The following is a 23,031-nucleotide window of genomic DNA, read 5'->3' as shown; positions in this document are numbered from 1 at the left end:
TTCATTTCTCATGAATTGATAATTGCTGGTGGTTGTTTACTGTTGTTATGAATGTTGTATATTTTCCATTTGTTTCATTTTTGGCACAAAAAAACATTAAATTTCTGTAAGAAGCTAACCTTTGTACATTCTTCATAAACTGTTGTCCAACAGATTTCTCTTAGACGCAAAATGTACAAAAACACAAATTATGATTTTAATTTCTTCTATATAATTACTCCAAAGGAAAGCTAAGATTGACGCATACTTTACTTCGTCAGAATTTCCAGCAAGTGGACAAGCTGAAAAAATCCCAAATTAAAGTGAAAGACCAGCATTTGAGCTGTCTCTTGTATTGGAATGTTGCAAGACCTTAATTATAAGATTGGTATCAATAACCTCCCTTTTGAACAATTTCAGCCCACTGTTCATGGTTTGGGAGGAAGAAGAAAGATAAATACTTGGCCAAACACAACTCTATTTTTGACCAATTAGATCTCAATACATACGAGGAAGTCGTGAGTCTCCCAGCCTTTATGAGGAAGACCCTGGTATTATTAGGTAAAGTCAATGACTTTGTGAACAGATATGTAGTGATAATTAGTCTCTAATTATATGATGATTATTATCATTATCGTCATTGGAATTTGATTTTATGCTAATTTTAAAAACTGTACAGTATTAAAGATAAATCCTAAAAAAAATATTCATGTTTGTAACTAAAGTTAAAGATAACACACACAAATAGTTAAGCTCTCGAAAAATTTATTTACCATATTGTACTAAATTTTGAAGTGATGAAATTATACAACGTAAGTTTTGATTGAAAAAAAAATTTATCTGATGTTTTTGAATTGGTAAAAAACAACAACAACAAAATTTACATTTATAATAATCTGATCAAGTGTTAACCACTTTGTGATAAGTGAACTGTTGACGATTTTTTCCAGGGGCCCATGGTGTCGGGAGGAGGCATATTAAGAACACCCTCATCACGAGTCATCCAGATAGATTTGCTTATCCCATTCCACGTGAGTAAACAGAAAGAAAACGGATCTATTAAAAGGCAGGGAAGAGTAATTAAGCTCGAAAGCCTTATCATAATTTTTTTAATTACTTGATGAAAAGACCCAAGGAAGTGGAATAAATTGAAAAACTTTGTTTAAACTTAAAAAAAAAAAAAAAAAAAAAAAGAAAAGAGAGAAAGAGGGAGAAAAATTAAAATGGAATTGCAGCTTTTATGTTTAGAATGGAATACTTATAACATGAATCTAAGTTCACTTACACATACAACATACAGTGTATTTGCATTCTAAAAATTGATTATGCATTGAATCTTTGATTTAAATTTGTAAAATACTGGTCATCAATAAGCAGACAGTTGATCCCATCATTTCTTCAGACTTTTGGAGCACAGTCAATTCACTCATTTCAGGCTTATAACTACCTATTTCATGTAGAATGTGTACTGCATTAATGAAATACACTCAATAGACAAAACTTTTGCTTGTGTATAAAAAATCTGCAAATAGATGTACATGTACTTTGATCTGCAACCATGTACAGTCAATCTTCGTTATCTCAAACTAAATTGGACTGTTTAAAAACTTCAAGATGTCTCAGTATTTGAGATATAGAAGGTAAAAAACTTAAAAAATAAGTGGTTGGCACTTAAAATTCACTTCGATATATCCATTGTATTCGAGATATCAGTGTTTGAGATATTGAAGTTCAAGTGTATATCATACTACTTGATACAGTTAAACACGGTTAAAGCTAACATATAATGAACATTTACAACAAAGTCATTTTCATTCCCTTTCAAAATCTAAAATATATTACTAAAAACTTATCAGATTAAATGAGTTACATGAATAAAAATTGTCCCAGACTTGGCTGTAAGAGTGTTGTTCCTGGCACTTCAATATTTTCTACTGTACAAGTACCATTCAACGAATTCTTGCTCGATATTTCCAGATACGACGCGGCCGCCTCGAGAAGGGGAAATGAATGGAAAGAACTATTACTTCGTCGGACAGGAAGAAATGATGAAAGACATTGCTGCCAACGAGTATTTGGAGTATGGAACGCACGAGGAAGCCATGTATGGAACCAAGTTAGAAACAATCCGCCAGATTCATTCCAAAGGTCTCATAGCTATTCTGGATGTGGAACCACAGGTATTATCATACGCAGTACATATGTAACTATACTGTACCACGAAAACTCAAAAATTTGTCGAGATTTACCAATATTTTTTTCATAGATTACAAAGGGATGTCATAGATAGCAAATGTTACAAAAAACGATATTGTAAGATTTTTATAAATAGAGAAAGTAAGATGTAATATTAGGGTGTTATTATACCCCCCGCAAACGAAGTTTGGGGGGGTATATAGGAATCACCTTGTCCGTCCGTCCGTCCGTCCGTCCGTCCGTCCGTCCGTCCGTCCGTCTGTCTGTTCGATTCGTGTCCGGTCCATATCTTTCTTATGGAGAAACATTAGAAGTTCTTACTTCACACAAAGATTGCTAATGACCTAAGGGTGTGTCATGACCTTGAACCAAGGTCATTTGGGCAAGGTCAAGGTCACTGGCAGAAAAAGTGCAAAATTCATGTCCGGTCAATATCTTTCTTATGGAGAAACATTAGAAGTTCTTACTTCACACAAAGAATGCTTATGACCTAAGAGTGTGTCATGACCTTGAACCAAGGTCATTTGGGCAAGGTCAAGGTCACTGGCAGAAAAAGTGCAAAATTCGTGTCCGGTCCATATTTTTCTTCTGGAGAAACATTGGAAGTTCTCAGTTCACACAAAGATTGCTTATAAGCTAAGGGTTTGTCATGACCTTGACCCAATGTCATTTGGGCAAGGGCAAGGTCACTTGCAGAAAAGTATAAAACTCGTGTCCAGTCCATATCTTTCTAATGGACAAATATTGGAAGTTCTTAATTCATATCTAGAATGCTTATAACTTGAGAGTATGTCATGACCTTGACCAAAGGTCAATTGAGGAAGTTCAAGGTCATTGTTAAAAAAAATCGGGCTCAGTATACCAATAATTCAAAATATTTATATTAAGTGGCTGCTTGACATGTGGAATTTCGTTTGATTCGAGTCATGTTTGTTAACATAAGGATGCAAATGTCCTCATGCATTAACAGTTAACTTGAACTAAAATGGAATTTAAAGAATAGAAATTGGTTTGTGTACTCATATAAGCATTAACAGTTTTAAAAAATAGAGCAGTTGTTATTTATAGAAAATGGACGATGAAATAGATTCATTCAATATTTTCTATAATAGAAAAAATACAAGAGTTATGATCTTTCTTAGCGGGGGGTATCAATTGTGAGCTTGCTCACAGTACCTCTAGTTTCTATAAAAACTTTTACTTTCACAGTATAATACAAGATTGATTCATGATGAGCTAGTAGAAATTTTAGTTTTGCAATTGAGAATGGTTCTACCAAATGATGAGATTTTTTATTTATTCATTTTCAGCTCAACACTTGGGTATCATTCAGTGATGATTAGTGAAATTATAGACAAAAAATTAATAATTGTATATAGTATTTCATGTTTGTTATGTCTCAGTTATAATACTAATAGCATAATTATTAAACCATATGATTTTAGAGAACAGTTAATATTAATGTACGATTAAGGTATATGGAAAGTCTTTAGATCGAGATGAAACATATAATTTGTGGATTGACTATGAATATAAACCATGGAAAAATGTTGAAGATGAAACATTGAATTTTTCTAATTATGTACAATTATGGAAAACGTGCAAAAGATTATGAATTAATTTTTTTTGTGGAGTAACTGTATGATTAAGACGTATTTGACTGACCGTTGTGTTGCAGGCTATCCGTGTACTGCGGAATGGGGAGTACGCCCCTTACATAGTATTCATTGCAGCTCCAACTATAGCCACCCTGCAGGAGGTACACCGTGTCTCTGCCCCCCTGTATCAGTGTTGTCTGTGTCTCTATATATTCAGTGACCCCCTGGGCTGAGCATTTTCTTTGAATAGCAATTCTTGTTTTGTTTTGAGGCTAATTTTAGGGTGTCTAGCTTCAAGATTCTTGCTGCTGTTGAAATTTTTTTTAAAAAGTTGGTACAAACATATTTTATCTAAACCTGTTTAGAGTTTACTTCTACTCAAGGATAGAAATATACTCAGCCCAGGGGATTTTTTTATATTTTATTATACTACATGTATATACTCTTTTGTTTTCAGTGGCTCTCTATGTGTATATATGTTATTATTTTAGTTTTTGAACCACTGCATGGCATTTTTTGGTTTTTCATATTATTTGAATTTTCAGGCACTGAAAGTTTTACGCACTGCTGATTACGCACCCTATGTAGTATTTATAGCAGCTCCCCGCTTCAATGACCATCTACTACGAAAAACAAAGGATATGAATGTAAGTTAGGATATAGGCAAGAACCCGTGTTGAGATCATGCTTCAAAGATATTCATCTTATAACAACCAGTTAATTAAATCCTATACAGCTCTATGTATCAATATATATTTCATGAGTGCTTTTAGGATGAACGATTTTGTGATTTATACTGTGATAACTTGCATGTATGATTGTATGGATTTTGGCACACCTACCGTATACTTTTTAAGTACAATCTTTTGAAAGAAATAATCTGCACCTTGGATAATATTTCTCTTATATATTTCTTTACAATTTTTTTTTTCATATTTAGTGTTGTTTCCTTATGTGTTTTTGCTCAACGCCTTTTAAAAAAAAATTTTATTTTGACTTTGATTATTTATTATTTTGGGGTGATCGATTTATACCTCTAGATTTCATGCCTTATAAGTATGATTACTTTAAAGTGTGGCTTCATCTTTCCTACAATATATAGCTGTTTTAATTTTCAACTATTTGACTACCCAGATCCATGTTTTGATCAATATACCAGTTTCCAATATTTTATTCAACCCAAGCTTGAAATTTTTAAATTTATTGTTTAGACTAGTGAATTCTTATTATAGTACAGTGGCCTCTTAAAAAATGTGCAACTGTATAGGAATTTTTTTTTTAATTTGAAACCATTTAGATATAAGTGATGTCCATTAAATAAATCAGTTCATTGATAGATTAAATGTGTAAAAGATGATTATCTACCTTATTAATGCTGAATATTTTTGGGTTAAATAAAGAAATGATTAAAATACAGCACAAATGATTTCACAAGACTTCTCTCTCATTCAACAGGACATTAGTTTGGAAAGATTAGCTACAGAGAGTGAACTCCTGGAGAAAGCTTATGGACACTACTTTGACTTGAAAATTGTGAACAATGATATTGATGAAACTATCAGGAAATTAGAGCAGGCAATTGACCAAGTCAGTACCACATCCCAGTGGGTGCCTGTCAGTTGGGTGTATTGAGAAGTCTGTGATGGACGGCTGGAAAAAAAACCTTATTGGCCCTGAAAAGGCATACATGTTTTCCTGTATCAGATGGTGGCCCTGCTGAGGACTAAGGAAGAGGATGAGAATGCCAAAGTGTATTATGGGAGATAGTTGTTGCTCCATCACATTTATCACTAACTCATGTGTTCTCTGTCCACAAACAGATTCAGATAATGGAATTTCTAAACTCACCTTTAAACTGTAACTTGTTGGGTTTTTTTTAACCTAACTGTATGTGTTTTGCATTGGCATATTATGTATAGAAGATGCAAAGAATGAGGTTAGTGTACACAATTGTAGACTGTGATGTTGAACCTTATAAAAGGAAAAATATTTAATGTCAAATTCTTTTTATGAATAAGATATGGCATAATCATACTCATAGTTGTAACTGATGAGACCAGTAGGTTGAATAGTTTTATAAGTACAGAAAAACTATAGGTTGGTGGAGTGCTTTAAATCTTGGTTATAACATAAAGGTTAATAACAACTTTCGGTATGTATATGTTACTAATTGATTGTAAAACCTTTGAAGACTACAGTGTAAGAATGGGTTGCAAATGTGTCATATACCGGTATATATAATATGAATACCTGAAACTGGGAAGACTTTAAAGGGTAGAGATCTTGTCTCAGATTATGTGTATGTAACAAAGGTTGAATTTTTTTTTTTTTTTTTTTTTTTTTGTGTGCAATTTATATCATTTGCCTATTTGTATTTTCATTTTTATTTTATATCAATCAAGTATTAAATATTATTGCCAACATTAATCAAATTTGTTGAAAGAGAAAGAGCTGGTATTTAGTTGTATGGTTATATTACTTTATTTAGATGGTGCTTATCAATTTGTTGTTGAATTTGACCAAATGCTCTCAAGTGCTGATCTTATTCTGTTGGATTTTTTTGTCATCATATATATGTTATTAATATAAACATTAAAAGTGGATGTTAACAATGGAACATACTAACAATATGGTTTTACTCACTATACTATTTATACAATATACAATCAATCAAACCTTGATATCTTAAGCTTTATTTGATGAGCAGAAAAACTTCTATCTATTTGAGGATTCCAGATAGTAGGGGTTGATAGCTAGACAGTGTTAAGAGATAGTGATTCGGACTTCAACATCACTTCAGTATACGCATGGTTTTCGGGATATCTATGTTAGATATACTCAAGTTCAACTGTAGATATTTATGTAGAAATGGTATTAGTATCTTCTTTCACTGTTTGCACCACTAGGGGGTTTTCTCAGAAAAAAAGTTGTAGAGGAATGATAAATAGATACAGTAAAACACGGTTATAACGAAGCGCCAGGGACGGGCGATTTTGCTTCGTTATAAGCGTAGTTCGTTATATCCGTCAAGTCTACAACATATAATATAGTCACGGGGAATGAAAATCACTTCGCTGTAAGCGTCAATTCATTATAAACGTGTTCGCTATAACCGTGTTTTACTGTAAATTTTTTCATACCATTGTTTTAAAGATTGATTTGTGAATGTTTTTCAATATTTATTGCAAATAATTTCAAGAAATATTGATGTCAGATGAATATATACTGTTAGCGAACAACTGATAGAGAAAAAATGTGTGAATGAAAGTTATGTGTATTTATTATTAAAGTATCTGAACACTGAATGCACGTTCTGTAAAATTAAGAAAATATCAGATTAAATGGCTTTATTGACTACCGGTATTAGCAAAAATTCCCACAGCCAGATTGCAATACATGTATATGTAACAGAGTGAATTGTTAAATGCAAGTAAAATATATTGTTAAGTGTCATATTGTTCCCAGTTGGACACTGATTTGGCGTTATTTGTATGAATAATGATTATCATTTCTTCATTAAGATAAATCCTCATTTTCTTTCCAAAGTTTATAAAATAACGCATTTAGTTAAAAAATTTTGACAGGTACTGTATGTATGGTGATGATTTATTGAAGATTTTTACATAGAGTTTTCTTTATATAAGATTAATTGCGATTGGTATATGGTATTTATGAGGAAACAGATTGTAGTAATGAAGACAGACTCCAGCTAGTCTTAATCTTAATTCTCTGCTAGTTGGTTGTTCTTTTCTTCGATCATCACAGTATTGCAGTTGCAGTGTATATTGACAAGTAAATAGGTCATGAGTCTGTTCGATAGGAAATTCTTTGAATTGAAGTCGTCTTTTTTTTTCTTTGCCCACAAAATCTTGCAGTGAAGTTAGTAAAGGCGTATAAAGACTGCTAGGTTGTTCTTATTTCATCTCTAAATAATGAGCATTAATTATTTCAACACAGTTGAATTTAATTTTCTTTCATCAATAACAACTTTTTTTTTCTTTTGTCATACCATAACATTATATGCCATAAATAATTATATTTTACCTGATTTAGCACATTGATTATTTAGTTATATTATAGAGACTTTTATTTTATTTCTGTTATGAGGGATTTAAATGTTTAGTGTACTAATGGTTGTATGTCTTTTAAGTTCTTATTGATGACAGCAGATTATGTATACATGTATTAATTATTCTAATGAGGAATGAAATTCAAATTGTATTATATACAAATGTTACTGGTACAAATAAAATCACAGAATCTTGCCTCAGTTGTTTTCCTGCACTAATCAAATAAGGACATTTTGTAAATAATTTCATAAATAATTTAAATGTTGAATTAGGCTTTATGTATATATATAGTTTTACAATATTTTTTAAAGAGATTGTTGGTATGTGCTAGTAAATATACAAGGCTGCTCTAGACAAAACAGAACGAGTTATATTTATTGTCATTGTAAATTTTAACTAAGGAAATCAAGGTTTCAATGGTTGAAGTCTGGTTGTCCCAAAATAATTACATGAATAGTACATGTACAAAATTTACTATAAGAACTGCATTCACATTGTTTCACATTTCCCTGGAAACTTTCAAAAATTGTTCATATTTCAATAAATCACGAAAATAACCCTTATTCTATAAACAAATATATCATTTTACAACATTTACATTTACTGAGTATTTTTTTTTTTTACTTATTCTAAAAAAAATATTTATTTGTGTTCATACAGTTACTGAAAGAAAAAATCCCAATCATGATCCCACCATTTCAAAGCAATTTGTTCGCTGATGAATATATGAATTTATAGGTATTTGGACGTTTCACAATTGCCTTGGCACGCTTTATTTAGCAGTATGTATGTAGATCATTGGATGACAGCGGTGTTGCAACGCCCTTTTAGAAATTATACACTGAATTAAAATTTTCAAAGTACGTAATTTTTTTTCCAAAGTATAGCCGGTGATCCAAATCAAGCACATATTCGATTAGTGACCAATGTATTTCATGACACTATATACATACACGTATCATGTATGACTATAGTCAGGTAAAATTAACTTCTTTGTTTTGATCTCTTTTGGTATTAAATGATAAGTTGTTATTTTATAATGAAAGTTTGATGGTCAATGCTATTTAAACAATGAAATGCTTTCTGTGGTGATTCATGCGGGATATGAAGGTGACGACATTGCAGAAAGAATAGTTTTTACCGGCATAACCCGCGTTAGTGGGTTTTATGGAAATTTCTGTGTAATAATCGCTACCTTCATAACCCGCATGAATCATCAAAGAAAGTATTTTCTTGTTAATATTTACATCTTTCGTTTAACAAATTATTAAATTGGTTGTATATGGTAAGAAAAATTCACTGAAGTACTGTTAATTTACTTAATTATATCAATACATTCATTTTAAAATAACAGCCCAAATCGTCTACTATGGGAATTTGAGTCTGACATCATCGTGAATTTTTCGTGCAGTCCGTGATTTTTCTTAGATGATAAACGGGGGTTGTAGATTTCAGTCTGGCTCTTTCTATAGTATGGTGGCATAGATCTGCCACCACTTGTCAGATAATTATGTTAACTTCTTATTATATAAATAGTGCCTGTTTGGGAGGGTATTTTTCAAATGATATTGTTATACTTTCATGTTAAATACTGAAATCTGATTGGTTAAGACGCAGTTAATAATATTTACTATTACCCTCAGCGTTAGCAACGCACTTGGCAACGGGTAACATTAAAAAATGTTACATGCGCGAAAATTATGCGCGTACGGTTCGCTGTAGAATTCACGTTATTCCTATATAAAAGCAGTAAAATTTTCTTAAAAATTTTAAAAAAGACATTCAGTATAACAAAATAAATAGTGCCTGTTTGGGAGGATAACAGTTGAAATTGACACCCCTCGAAAACCATTGTCAACCTCCGCTTCGCGTCGGTTGACAATGGTTTTCTCGGGGTGTCAATTTCAACTGTTACCCTCCCAAACAGGCACTATTTATATAATGTCGACTTGTCAGATATTTATGTTAACTTGTCAGATCTTTATGTTGACTTGTCAGAAAATAACCATAGTGACTTTAGAGACTCAACATTTTGTTGTCAAAGCGTGTTAGTGCCACTAACTGCCATTTACTTGTCATCATAATACCATATAATTCGACATAAATATCTGACAAGTTTACATAATCATCTGACAAGTCGACATAAAGATCTGACTAGTTAACATAATTATCTGTCAAGTTGACATAAAGATCTGACAGGTTAACATAATTATATGACAGAAAAAATAATATAGCCACTAGTTTAAAGAAAATTATCATTCATATTGTAAGTCAACTTGTCAGATAATGATGTTGTCTTGTCAGATGTTATGTCGTCTTGTCAAATAATTATGTCGACTTGTCAGATAATTATGTCGACTTGTCAAAAAATATTATTTCAAATGGATGGCACAAATTGGGCGTGGAAAGGTTAAAGTGTTGAATTCTTAACCACGTGAATAAGTGACAAGTCGACTTTAAGTAAAGAACTGACAAGTGAACATAATTATCTGACATGTCGACATCAAGATCTGACAAGTCGACATAATTATCTGACAAGTGGTGGCAGATCTATGCCACCATACTATAGAGCTATGAATTAACTTTAACTTTCCGTAAGAAATAGAGGGAATCATACTCGGTAGATGTATTTTTATTTATTTATTTATTCGTTTATTCGAATGTATTATGTAACTGTTAAATTTCCATTGCATAATGTGAATAGACATGTATTTGTTGCTTGGTGGGAGACATCGAGTGTTTGAAAACCTTTGATCTTCAAATGACAAGCATCAATGTTTCTGTAGCCGTTAACCAATAAGAAATCGGGAACTATTATTTTGATCATCATAGGAAGTTTGTGTCTTTTACTTATTAACATGATTAATTATAGTTGGTGAAATACATGCGTAAGAAAATGCGCTAATTGGCTATATGGAATTTAGAAACAAGTTTTACCACCCCAAAGTTTCATAATTATAAAAGTGATTAGTATTATTATTTAGGCCTATATCTTGATAAACGACGTCATGCAATCAATTTATGTAATATACGTGGCCATTTTAAGACTGCGTTATATATCCTTTGTAGGAAGAACTCTATACAAAAATATAGGGAAACACCTAAATTTGAAATGGTAAAACATATGGAACAATAAACACTAAACAACACTAGATAACACTAATTAACACTAAATAATAGTTTACAACTATACAAATCATATCTTTTTTCTTTTTTTTTAGGTAGATCTGATGGTTAATGTGTTGACCATCCAGCCTCCTTAATTACAATCAGCACCGGGTACAGGCCATGCAGTGTTCGCCTGGGGTCATTGTTTTAACAATTGAAAATTCAAAATTGGTCACGGTTTAAATAACAATTTATAATCTTCATTACTCTGTAGATTTCTGGTGCAGTCGGGTTCTTTTAAAGACATACACCCTATATTCACTGTTTTGTGATTTTCTCCCGTATAAAATGGGGTTGGGCCTTTATTTTAACAATTTAAAATCTTCTTCTAATAAGGATGATTTGTACCAAGATTGATTGCATTTGGTCCAGTGCAGTTGTTCTAGAGAAGAAATAAAAAATGTGAAATTTTTACAGACTGAGACGGTGTGACGGACGACGGACAACAGGTAATCAGAAAAGCTCACTTAGACATTCAGTTCAGTACTGCCTGACAACCCCCTTCCCCCCTCCTCAATACTACGTATATGTCAAAGACGTAGTACGGGCAATTAATTTCAAAACAAGAAACTTCTTATATTTCATTAGATATTCCAAAGACGTTAATATTTAGGCCCAATATGGTTTTTGTTTTTAAAATCATTCGTTCAAAATAATTGTAGAATTAAATAGCTAAAAATCGTTACAAGACAAACTTCATAAAATGTCACTTATCCAACTATCATTAAAAATGGTAAATTAAGAGGTGTGTCCTTTCGTGATAATCATTTAAGAGCGGCAGGAACATCCCACTTGATCCGCCCATAGTATATTAACGAGATCATGCGAGATTTCATGGGTGGTCTTTGCTGGTTCTCCGTAACGAATTTTCTGAAACAAAGGTTGCTATAAATACAAAGTTATTTTTAAAATGCTCAGACATAACAATATTGATATTGGACATACTTATTTGTTTTTACTTTCTTTAAACTTGCTTATAAAATTTCTTTCGAATAAAATTTACTAAAACTTAATATATTATAACAGTTCATTCCACAGTGCTCCTTTGCGTGTATTAGCCAAAAATTTACGAGGACCAGTTTATGAGATTCGGGAATGTCGAACTTCTGAAAAGGAGAGACCGTCCTTTATTTTCCTTGGAAAAACTGGGATACAGATCCAGCTTTAATGGAAATATGTGACCAATAATACTAGATTAGAAGATTACATATTTATTTAAACCTATGAGAGGCCAAAGTAATTGGGATTGTGTTGGACAGCCGAACGACAACATGGACGATCGACACGATCGGGAAAGTGTATACTCTTCCAACTACTCACAATCCTCTATCCCCGTCACGCCGCCGGGGTTAGAGGCCATATACAATGCATGTCGCCGGACGTACCCCGATCAACCTAACCCTTTGCAAGTCACCGCTTTGGTCAAATATTGGTAAATATATTTTTTTTATGTGAAATTTTAAGAATGCCATTGATTCAATATGGCAGATATGTTTACAAACTAATGCACATGTCATTTAAAATAAAAAGAAATATCTTTAATCAAATTCATATAAAACTCACGAATTAACATTTAATACCGTAACAGAAAGATGCTTAGGTTATGTCGGTGTCAATAACTATTAATGAGGGCACTTTTAGTATAGAGCCATGGGAAAAATTAAAACTCATTGACAATTTTTTATGATGAAATATATATTATAACAATAGCACAATCGAAATGTCAAAGAACATTAAGAATGATTTTCTGATTGAAATTACTGAGAAAGATTTAAGAAACCATCTGTTATCCTGTAGTCCAAACCCACAGGTTTGTCACACTACTAATACTACTTTGTTCCGACTATGCTGTCATCGGATCCTATAGTACTTGGTTACGTAGAAAGACTTTCTGAAGAGAGAAATAGTTTTCCATGCTGGATGTTTGATTGCTTAGAGTTATGTTGGCCTGTTTGTTATAATATTTAATCAAGTTTCATAACAAAGTCATAACTTAACTTATCATTTTAAATAAACTACATTTTGAATTTGCTGAATTGCTCAGTGACAAAGTAGGGCTAATACGGACATTGATGTAGACATTGACATGAAATCAGAGTTGAATTTCACTGCTAGAGTTGTCATTGATGAACAATTCATATTGATATAAAGTTGGATCATTAAAAGTATTGAATGATGTATCAATACACTAAAACACAGTTACAGAGACAAAGCTACAACCTTTAAACAAATTCATATACTTACAGTGAGGTCAAATTCATTACTCTTACCTTAACCTAAAGGAATTCACTTCCAGTCAAAATCCATTCATCCTATATTCAATTGTGATGGCTTATTAGCTTTACCAATATTGTCAACTAAATTAATATTAACCTTGGACAATACTTCATTTTTATGATTAATTTATGAAACACAAATTAAGAAACATATTTTAAGTAAGAAATGTATTCATATTGTATAAGAACAATTTGCATCAGCAATGCATTGATACATGATGTTTATCAAATCTATCAATGACAGCTCATGAGTGTCTAGTTGGTAAAGATCTTTTGAAGTGTTACAAGCATTAATTACAATTAAATTGGTTGATTTGGTGTAGACATGAAATTTTTTTTAAAGAAAACTGATTAGTTTTGTTACAGTGTTTTTGTTTTTTTGGCATAGTAGAAGACTGCTACGTTTAAAAAAAATTGACGTAATCATTGGAGCCTGAATTAACTTGTAAAGTGCATTTTCATATTTAAGATTTACAATAAGCACTACATGTATTAACAAATTTGATTGAGCTGCATGCACATTGCCAAAATGAATTTTTACTGTGCAATTCAGTAGCTTTGATTTTAATTTTAGATTTTGATGAGTATGTCCTTCTCAATGTCATTTTTTACAAGAAAAAGAAAAGTTGACTAATTCAGTGGCTTTGATTTTAATTTTAGATTTTGATGAGTATGTCCTTTTCAATGTCATTCCTTTTTTTACAAGAAAAAGAAGGGTTGACTATTAGACTTTGAAAAAATCAAATATTAACAAGTCCCCCCATTTATTGATTGTTAAATGCTAGCAGGCACCGGTTCGATGAGGACCATTCTGACATGGATTTTTGAACCTGGACTTTTGCCATTCAGTATACCGTAGATAATATTTTTTGGCATTCACTGTGTGACCCTTGATTTTGACACATTAAATCGATTTGAATACACATGATTCAGATTGATTTGCTCTTGTTCTAGAGCTATGAAAGTGAGGACAGTCAAATCCGATTGCCCAGAAATATTTAATGTTTTAAGAATTATTTGAACTTTCCCACTTACCGTACATGATTTGCCTTTTGAACAGTATCAATTTGTAGAGAAATCTACAGTATCGTCCTATAAATAAAGGACACTACAAATGTGTAACATTATTATACCCTTAAAGAATTCAAGGCCATGTCAGTTTGTTATCATTTTTTCATTCAAATTATGAACTTGAGAGATACAGTGTACTTGTAACAGCAGATTTTCATGTTAGTGCTGGAATACTACATGTATTATGTTCTGATGTCAACTAGGCCTGTTATCCTTGGGCACCAGATTAACTTTAAGTATGATGGGGAATGGTTGACATCTGGGTACTTCTGGGCTCTGAAAGGCTGTCATGAATATCTTTGAAAATACGGTATGGTCATGATGATGATAGGGTTAAATTTTAGACATGATATTTTCCACTTCCAATGGAGAAAAGGGACCAAAAAAGTTGACAACAATTTTGAAATTGTTCTTAATAAGAAATGAAATACTTTCTTTGGCATGTTTGGTGGTTAATGCAGGTATGAAGGTACATAAATTATGTAGTTTCTACTATCATTGCAGAAAAAAATTACTACAGTTTTTTCTGCACTGATCATCACCTTCATAGTGCAAATGAATCACCCAAAAAAAAGCATTTCATTGTTAATATTTACACCTACGAATCTCTTCAGTTATCCATAGAAAGTAAGATCACTGAAGTCTGTCTGTTGTTCAATCACAATGCAGCCAATTTTTGTAGATTACAAAAATCTAAATGCATGGTCAACCAAATAATACACCATTTTTACAATGGATGTACATATTACTTATCATAGGGTTTCGGTTCTTTGGTTTTTTTCCTGGCACTTGATGAACTGAACACTCCTAAATAAACATTTGAAGGCAGATTTTAAAAACTTGAAGGATGCATATGTTCATTGGTGGACAATTGCAAATTGATTGAAACTGGTTCGATTGTGATTTGGTTTTGCCATATTTAATGTGGTATGAACACAATTGGAATTCCAAAAAAAAAAAATTAAAAAGAAAGAATGCAGTAGACATAAATATATATAAATCCTAGTATTAATGGCATAAGATCATATAGACCACGATTCAGTGATGTAAATTATCATACAAAAGTAAAATACCAGTCAGATATGTTTGGAGCTTTTGAACAATGAGATGACAGGGACATGAGGTATACAAACAGCTGATAATCTGATACGTCTTTGACGTCAATATGAATTCAGGTTGAAATTGAATATGCCGCAATTATGAATCATAGACAATGGTGCTCTCGCTCGGCGAAGAAACTTCTGTTCCAAGATCAGTGACACAAGATTTTGTAAGACATTCACTTTTAAACTGCTAACTTTTTTTTCTTTTGTATGTAACATGTCTATTTAGATTACTGGTAGATTTGTCGTAATTCAGTGTGAAATATGTGTTTGATGTTTTTTTTTAAACGTAGGAACATCTGTTGAGCGGAAAATAATAAAAAATGATTGCAGAGATAGTTTTATTGACCTGTATCTACGTAATAAAGTTACTTCCTTACACCACCTACATATATATCTATTTGTGATTGAAAATTTAGACAGGTACCTTGGTACAAATGGTTCATTATTAATTATTATAGATGTTATTACGGCTTTGATGCTGCTGTGGAACGCTGCCCACATTTATTGACTTGAAGGTGATTCTTTAGTAATCGTTTCTTAATTAGCTCTCCAACTGTTGATGAAATATATTATAAAACTTTACAGCGATAAACACGACACTTACAAACCCCCGAAGGTCACTTCTCAGACCCACCCGTCCCCCTCTGACGCAAATTAACTGTCTATCTACGTGAGGAAAACTTGTTAATATATATAGACGTCGTAAATCATATTTTAATAATACGTGTGTATATATATATACATATATATGTTCATCTCTTTGTTGTGCTATTGAACCCCACGGAGAGTTTCCTTTCACGTACTAGGTAATCTGTAGTTCACATGTATACCTCAGACTCATTAAAACAATTAGATCTTTAATTATATTGGATACCACACGCATTCATAAGTGAATATAATTATCAGCTTTGAGAATCTTACTTGGAAGGTGGCATCAACTATGAAAATCTTGCAAGAAAGGTGGTGGGATGAATTTCAGGCAATGGTTTACAGATACATGAATACAATCAAATTTAAAAACTGAAAATTATAGTCACTTTATATTTTTCTCATACACTGTAGATCCTACTTTTTTGTTCAATTATAAAAAAAAAAAGATTTTTCTTAAATTTAGCTGATAGGGACTGTAATGAAAATTATATACTACATGTATACATGTACTGGTGTATTATCTCATGCCCTTAGAAGTACGATAAGTTGAAGTATAGAATTGGTTCTAACAGTAGCGGTTTTATAAATGTGAACTATCCTACTTTATGCTTGTTAGAAGCAGTCAATGTTTACAGGTTCTTGTATTTCTATCCATTTCACCCTCATTAATTTAAATTGGGGCCCCCAATTCAAAGATAGAGTTATCTCTCTTTATATACAACTGTTACAATGTACCTCTCTTTAATTAAATACAACTGAAGATGGCCAGTAATTAATGGTTATTAAAAGGGGGTAAAATATTAATATTCATGTGCGATTGGGCAAAAATGAAATTATTGGCAGTTTTAAAGAACTTGTATACAGTGAAATATATGAATTTTACAATAAAAAAAAATCTTTAGCAAATCTTTTTATGGTTTGATATTATTTGGAGGCCATTGTTATTTATATTCATTTGAATTTTCTATGCAGTAATTTTAATTTAAAAATTGATAGACTTAAAATGTTTGCACATATTACAGAGTATTCTCATACAGTTTTGTATATTTCATCACACTCTTATATTTACATTTGCAAATATGTTTCCTTATATGAACCTATAGAATAACGAAAAAACGTTCAATTTTGTATGAATTTTTTCGTGACGTCACAATGATCATAGCACGCACTTATCGCTTGTCGCTTGGATTATTATAAGCATAAAATCTAGATAATATTAATAGTTCTGAACGATTTCTCTTTCTCAAACATAAATATAAGTAATAAACTGTAATGTTAAAAAGTTCACCTGGTGAACTTTTCAAATTGCTGTTTATTCTTAAATCAATGGATTCATCAAAGACATTGTCAGGTACATGTACATGTATTTTGTGGGCTATACATGAACCGATATATCCAATAACATTATGTGTTGAAGTCGGAGTTTGTACCATCATATCTGAATAATCCACTGGTGTATTCAAATCTATGGAATTTAATAATCTGCACAAACATCTCGCGTGTTTCATTCTATTCATAGACAAGTTGTCCCTGCAGTCAAACAAAATATTTATTGGGGTTCTCGTCTGTAGTAGTTCGACACTTCAACAAAATAGACCGTAGTTTTCCGTCCACAGCAAGGGGGTAAGAAATGGTAATAAACCTCGTATTGTTAATGTCCAAAAAAATGAATTACATTCCTCTGAATGGCGGTGTCACAAGTGCTTTCATCCCATAAAGTGTTTTAGAGCAATCCACATTGAAGTCAATTATAGGAATAAATCTCTCCGCAGATAATGCTTTGTCAATTTAAGGCGAGGAATAGACTGAGTTAGAGATAGCTGTTCATGACCGGCGTGTGGTTTGGGACCACCACTGGGTTTGTTTTCTCACCGTAAGGGAGGTGGTCTCGATGGGGGCCCCTTTATTGATCCGGCTCGGATCGCCTGTGTAAACGCTCAGGTATTCGAGCGTTTACCTACGTATGAATGTTATCGATGCAATCACCACAACTAAGCAGCCGTAGGGGGTCTTTAATCATTGGTAGGTGTTGGCCACTTGGGAGATGGTGTATTGAAAATGTTGACATTTAAATTTTTGGTGGGGGTGACCTACTTTCAATGTTGACGCTGGAGAGGGAATATTTTTCATTTTGTGGAATAGAAAGCAGACGCACAGCATGTTGCTGTTAGACGGGACTTATATTTTAATGCATTTAATCTAATATCTTCATTTGAGTGGACTTTTCTCTTTGGGAAAACACATCATGAAACAACCATATCTAGTCGCAAGGTATTTGCAAGTGGTTTTCTACATTTCTTTGAAAAAGGAAAAAAAAAATTTTTGAATGAAATTAATATGGAAGTGATTTAGATTGACATTAATGGAGATTTAGCGGTCTGTTATTTTTAGTATAAATTGTTAATTTGTTTACCAATATCTTTCTTTTTTTATTCAAGTAAATTTTGATTTTTTTGCCATAATTAAATTTTTTTTTTTACGAACTCAATTTTTTGTCATTCGCTTCGAGTAGCTGGAATTTTGACCACAATTTGGTAAAATGTCAAATTTGACCAAACAAGACTTGTACTTGCGTGAAATTTTAAAATGTAGATTAAAAAACTGCATTGCGCATAGAATATTCTTGAACATGTTGTAAGCAAATATTAAATTATATAATATGGTTATTGATTCACTTTGGTTATATGTTTGGTATCATAATTAAATTGACCTTTTCCCATTCTAAGGGAAAAATGAAGCATTTTCTTTGCATTCTTATCTACCGTATGAAATACTAAGTTGGTTTATTCTAATTTTAAAAAAAAAAATGTAGGCAACTTGGATGCATTTGATTTTCCTAAAAATGAAAAAATGAAATAAAAACTCCCATATTTTTATCTGATTTTCTTCATTATTTGTTGTTTTCTTCCACAGGTTGGGTGGGCCGGACCCCCTTGATTACATTTCTATGTATGCCAACCCTGGGGACGAGAACCGGGGCATTCCCCCTCACTGGCATTACATCAGCTACGGTCTGTCTGATCTCCATGGTGATGGACGTGTCCATGAGTAAGTACAATCTCTCTCTCTCTCTCTCTCTCTCTCTCTCTCTCTCTCATGATTGCAGTTTAAAATTTCATAAGTGTCTGATGTTATACTTTATGGGTTTTTTTTATTTCATATTTTAAATAGTTGGTGTTCTAAAGTATAGTTCATTTTAAAAAATTCAATTATAACTTTTTTTGTTCTTTCAGCCATAACTTTAGGTGCAATACTAACGAAGGTCCAAGTGGGTTTGGATTTGAACTGACATTTAGACTGAAGCGGGAGAGTGGGGAGACAAACCCCCCTACCTGGCCAGCTACCCTCATGCAAGCGCTGGCCAGATATGTATTCCAAACAGGTAAATATCAGATATTTAATAAATTCATGGTCTCAAGTCTATTTTTTGACAAAATGAGCAATGTCTATCGTTTTTCATGTTTATCAAAAACTAAATAATGAACTAACATCATCATAGAGTGCTTCCTTTCATATGGAGTCTTTTCCCAATATGTTTCTTTCAACCTAAACTTAACTAAGCTAAGAATTGTCAACAAAAGACTTTACTCTATCTTGACTCTTACTGACTCCCTCTTTTCCCTGTGACACAGAGAACATCCTATACAGTGGTGACCATGTCCCCTGGCACATGCCCCTGGACGGGAGCGAGTCGCGGATCCAGCACATGCTGATGGCTGAGGACGCCCAACTCCTGCCCATCACTACGCCCTTTGGAGTCGTCAACTTTGTCCAGATCATCGGCGTTTGTGAGGAGGAGTTAAGGGCTGCCCAGCACTGGAATGGCCCCGGGGTCATTGAGTTAATCAGGTCACAGGGTTGTGCAGGAGGGCCCTGGCTTATCACAGACATGAGGCGAGGGGAAACAATTTTTGAAGTAGAACCTCATTTGCAGGTAAAAACTTTTTTTTTTTAAATCAATCAATCTTCAGCGTATAGTATATACACAGCAACTGTAATGTGAAGTATTTTAATCTAAGCAAAAAAAAAGAGATAAACGGAGCGCTGAAATAAATGTAGGAGTAACAATTTATCTGTTTATTTACTGATTTGAATGTGATTTACAGGACCAAGTGGAACAAGGAATTGAAACTGAAGGCTCAAACCTGAGTGGAGTCAACAGTCGGTGTTCTTGGGAAGAGCCAGGCGAAAACGGTGACGATTATTACAATGAGGATATGAAGGACAACAGGACAGTTGATGAGCGAAGGAACAGCAATGAAATAGACAGACCCAGAATTTCCGATTTTGGTAATACAACGTGATAGAAAACTTTGCTTTCTAATTTATGAGCCAAATAGGCAGTTTGCTTATTCATTAGCCTTAAATCTGAAATTTATTCAAATTTGATAATGTATTTTTCCTTTTTATTCAGAATCAGAACAAATAAAAGCAACCCTTCAAAAGGGACTACAGTTTCCACGACGAGATTCACGGGAGTTTGAATATGACAAGTAAGTTGAATTTTGTTCTTTTACTTTCTTGATTAAAGCAAGTAAAAAACGGAATTTCTTTAAAGTTCCAACAGGGCTTGAAATGAGTCTGCTTTAATGTTCTCAAAATGAAAAAAATGAAAATGTTAATCAGAATTTTTATTTCTTTTACACCAGTACTAGAAGAAAACAGTCCTTTGACAGCATAGGAAGCAGTGAGGGACCAACAGAACTGCTCAGGACACGAACACTGGACTTTGTCCACTTGAAGTTTAATTTGGAGGCTGGATCTCTTCTTCCCCTAGCTCTGAAGGGGAGGCTTCGCCACGGCCGACATTTCACGTTCATGAGTGCGCTGAATGACACAGCGGTCACTCTGGTCTCAACGAGTGTGAACGGATCTATAGCTGACGAGAACCACCCCTTTGCTGCACATGGTCCTTGGTTACAGGTACGTGTAAACAATCATGTTCTAAAAATAGACCTTACTCAACAACTTCACTTCCCCTCCTTTGATTTTCAAACTTTAAAAGAACTTTTATTCTACAGTAATGTATTTTGTCTATTGGAACTGGTCATGGTGCAAATATTTAGGACAAGAATGACTTGAGTGTAATTATTTAGGACATTTGGTATTTTAGTTTGGAAGTTTGAATTACCCCCCCTTCACTGTTTATTTTCACAGGTGCTGTTGACGGATGATTTCATTGAAGAAATGATTGTAGACACAGAGGAACTTGTACATCCAGATGAGGTAAGACAAAAAAAAAAGAAAATTCAGTTCATCAAAAAAAAATTATTCCATATTCTAAACTTCTATAGTGTTAAACATTATGCAATATGGCCTTTGTCACAATTGACTTAAGATGTTGATCTTGTGTTAAACACAAGATACTATAGTGATGGATCAGTTTAATATCACTGGATTTGTTTGTTTTTCATAGATCATGTGTCCAAAAACCTACAGCTGGCCAGAGAGGCGTCTGATGATCACCATCCTCCCGGACGAGGTGTGAACATTGAGGACGAGGCGTGAACTTTTGAACTTTGAGGATGAGGTGTGAATTTTGAGGAAGGCTACAGGGTTCGATACCTCCAAGATGACTTCTCACGTACCATATCATCTGAGATTACTGACTGTGTTCTATTACTCAGTATTAACATGTGCCACAAGGGCAAACCTTGCCCAGAGAAGGAAAAAACAAAATAACGTGACATGCTGTCAAAGATATTTGAACAGAAATAGGCAGTCCGATAATACAGTGTATTAAGTGATTGTATCCAGTCAATGTTTTTTACGCAACCTGTCCTGTCTTGTGGAGAGACCGTTCTTATTCACAAGTGTTGTTGGGTACCTTGGATATATTGTGAAGTGGGTACTTTTGTGTGGGTGGGGCAAGAGCTGTGGGTGGAATGGTGTGGGAGGCCGGTATAAGACGTGGTGTGACTGTCGTAACATTCGGTATGTGTGAAATTCAGGACTGGAATTTGAAACTTTGAAAACTATTTTATCTTAAGGTTGTGAAACTGTGAATCAGAAATTTTTTCTGTACAAACTGATGGAAGATTGGATGGCTAGTTTAGATATTTGACAAGCATACCAATTAGAGTAGTGCTAAAAGTCTTATTGGGACAATTAGCCTGTCCATGATCAGCATGGCCTGTTTGTTCAGAAGCACGGTCAACTTTGACGTACCTCATCATTTGATTTTTGAATTTTTTTTAAAAAGAATTAAAATCCTGCATCTCCCTTTCCCCATGTGCAAAGAATATTGTTCTTTTCTTAAATATTGTTGTAGAAATTGGGGTTTTTTTCTGTTAAAAGTTGTGAAATTTTGGTTGTACAAATTGGATCAACTGCCAAATAGATGTTTTATAACATTTCATTCAGTGGAAGAGACATTTCTGTTTTTGATGAAACTTGTACCAAGTTGTTAATAGTATTTTTTTTTTACCGGTATACATGATCAATTGAAATCAATAATTTGGTCCTGATCTTTTTTCTTATCATTTTACTTTCCATGGAAGTCTGTAAAGTATGTTGATGTACATGCTTTTATTTGGCTGTAGTGTTTTACAGAGTGGTTTTAAACCACCCATTTTGTATTTATTATTATTATTTTATTATTAACTTAATTTTCAGTTTACAGTCCATGTTGTATTTTTCGTTTCATTAACTCCTTGGTTTTGGAGATCCACCTCATTCTGAGTTTCTTTATGGGCGGTCAGATTTTCGCAGAGCCTGATTTCGGTTCATTTTTGGAGCAGGGCTTCTATCATCTTCAGACATTGCTTTCTATAATTGCATCATTTTCCAACTTATTTGCATATTGATGTTATGAAAGGTGATTGCCAAAAAATGTTATCTTTTTTTTTTTCATTTACAATTAAAGTTCATTTAGGGTGTGTTTACAGTGGTTTAGTCATTTCACGAGAAACCTTTT

The 23,031-nt window shown here is 33.0% G+C and overlaps 2 protein-coding genes across 14 annotated transcripts in view; both read left to right on the top strand.

Moving 5' to 3' along the window:
- LOC105344231 (peripheral plasma membrane protein CASK) overlaps nucleotides 1-6,097 on the top strand; it is a 77,016-nt gene extending 70,919 nt beyond the window's left edge. For 9 of the 12 annotated variants that reach the window (XM_066069931.1, XM_066069933.1, XM_066069932.1 and 6 more), the window contains 5 exons: nucleotides 400-540; nucleotides 930-1,010; nucleotides 1,957-2,159; nucleotides 4,319-4,420; nucleotides 5,229-6,097. In XM_066069931.1, the coding sequence (XP_065926003.1) occupies nucleotides 400-540; nucleotides 930-1,010; nucleotides 1,957-2,159; nucleotides 4,319-4,420; nucleotides 5,229-5,405 (704 nt within the window). In that variant the 3' untranslated portion in view covers nucleotides 5,406-6,097. Of the gene's footprint in view, nucleotides 1-399; nucleotides 541-929; nucleotides 1,011-1,956; nucleotides 2,160-3,853; nucleotides 3,935-4,318; nucleotides 4,421-5,228 lie in introns of all 12 variants that reach the window. The other 3 variants (XM_011451938.4, XM_066069937.1, XM_011451948.4) reach the window with 1 other exon arrangement.
- A 5,976-nt stretch (nucleotides 6,098-12,073) lies between these two features.
- Nucleotides 12,074-22,298, top strand: LOC105344229 (suppressor of fused homolog). 2 transcript variants are annotated; one of them, XM_011451932.4, is made up of 9 exons: nucleotides 12,074-12,443; nucleotides 19,029-19,163; nucleotides 19,349-19,497; nucleotides 19,748-20,049; nucleotides 20,222-20,405; nucleotides 20,530-20,608; nucleotides 20,765-21,038; nucleotides 21,273-21,341; nucleotides 21,532-22,298. In XM_011451932.4, the coding sequence occupies exons 1-9, from the start codon at nucleotides 12,235-12,237 to the stop codon at nucleotides 21,601-21,603; spliced, it is 1,473 nt and encodes a 490-aa protein (XP_011450234.2). In that variant the 5' UTR covers nucleotides 12,074-12,234; the 3' UTR covers nucleotides 21,604-22,298. The 2 variants fall into 2 exon arrangements, with proteins under 2 accessions (XP_011450234.2, XP_011450235.1); XM_011451933.4 differs by lacking the exon at nucleotides 12,074-12,443 and adding an exon at nucleotides 18,229-18,386.
- The last annotated feature ends 733 nt before the right edge of the window (nucleotides 22,299-23,031 follow it).

Source organism: Magallana gigas, chromosome 8, assembly GCF_963853765.1.
Source record: "Magallana gigas chromosome 8, xbMagGiga1.1, whole genome shotgun sequence".
In the NCBI taxonomy this organism is placed as follows: Eukaryota; Metazoa; Mollusca; class Bivalvia; order Ostreida; family Ostreidae; genus Magallana; species Magallana gigas.
This window is presented reverse-complemented; position numbering and strand designations above follow the sequence as displayed.

Coding starts and splice junctions, on each gene's coding strand:
- LOC105344229 (XM_011451932.4), top strand. CDS start 12,235: ATGAGAGGCCAAAGTAATTGGGATTGTGTTGGACAGCCGAACGACAAC. Junction 19,498..19,747: donor CAGATATGTATTCCAAACAG/GTAAATATCAGA, acceptor CCTGTGACACAG/AGAACATCCTATACAGTGGT. Junction 21,342..21,531: donor AACTTGTACATCCAGATGAG/GTAAGACAAAAA, acceptor TGTTTTTCATAG/ATCATGTGTCCAAAAACCTA.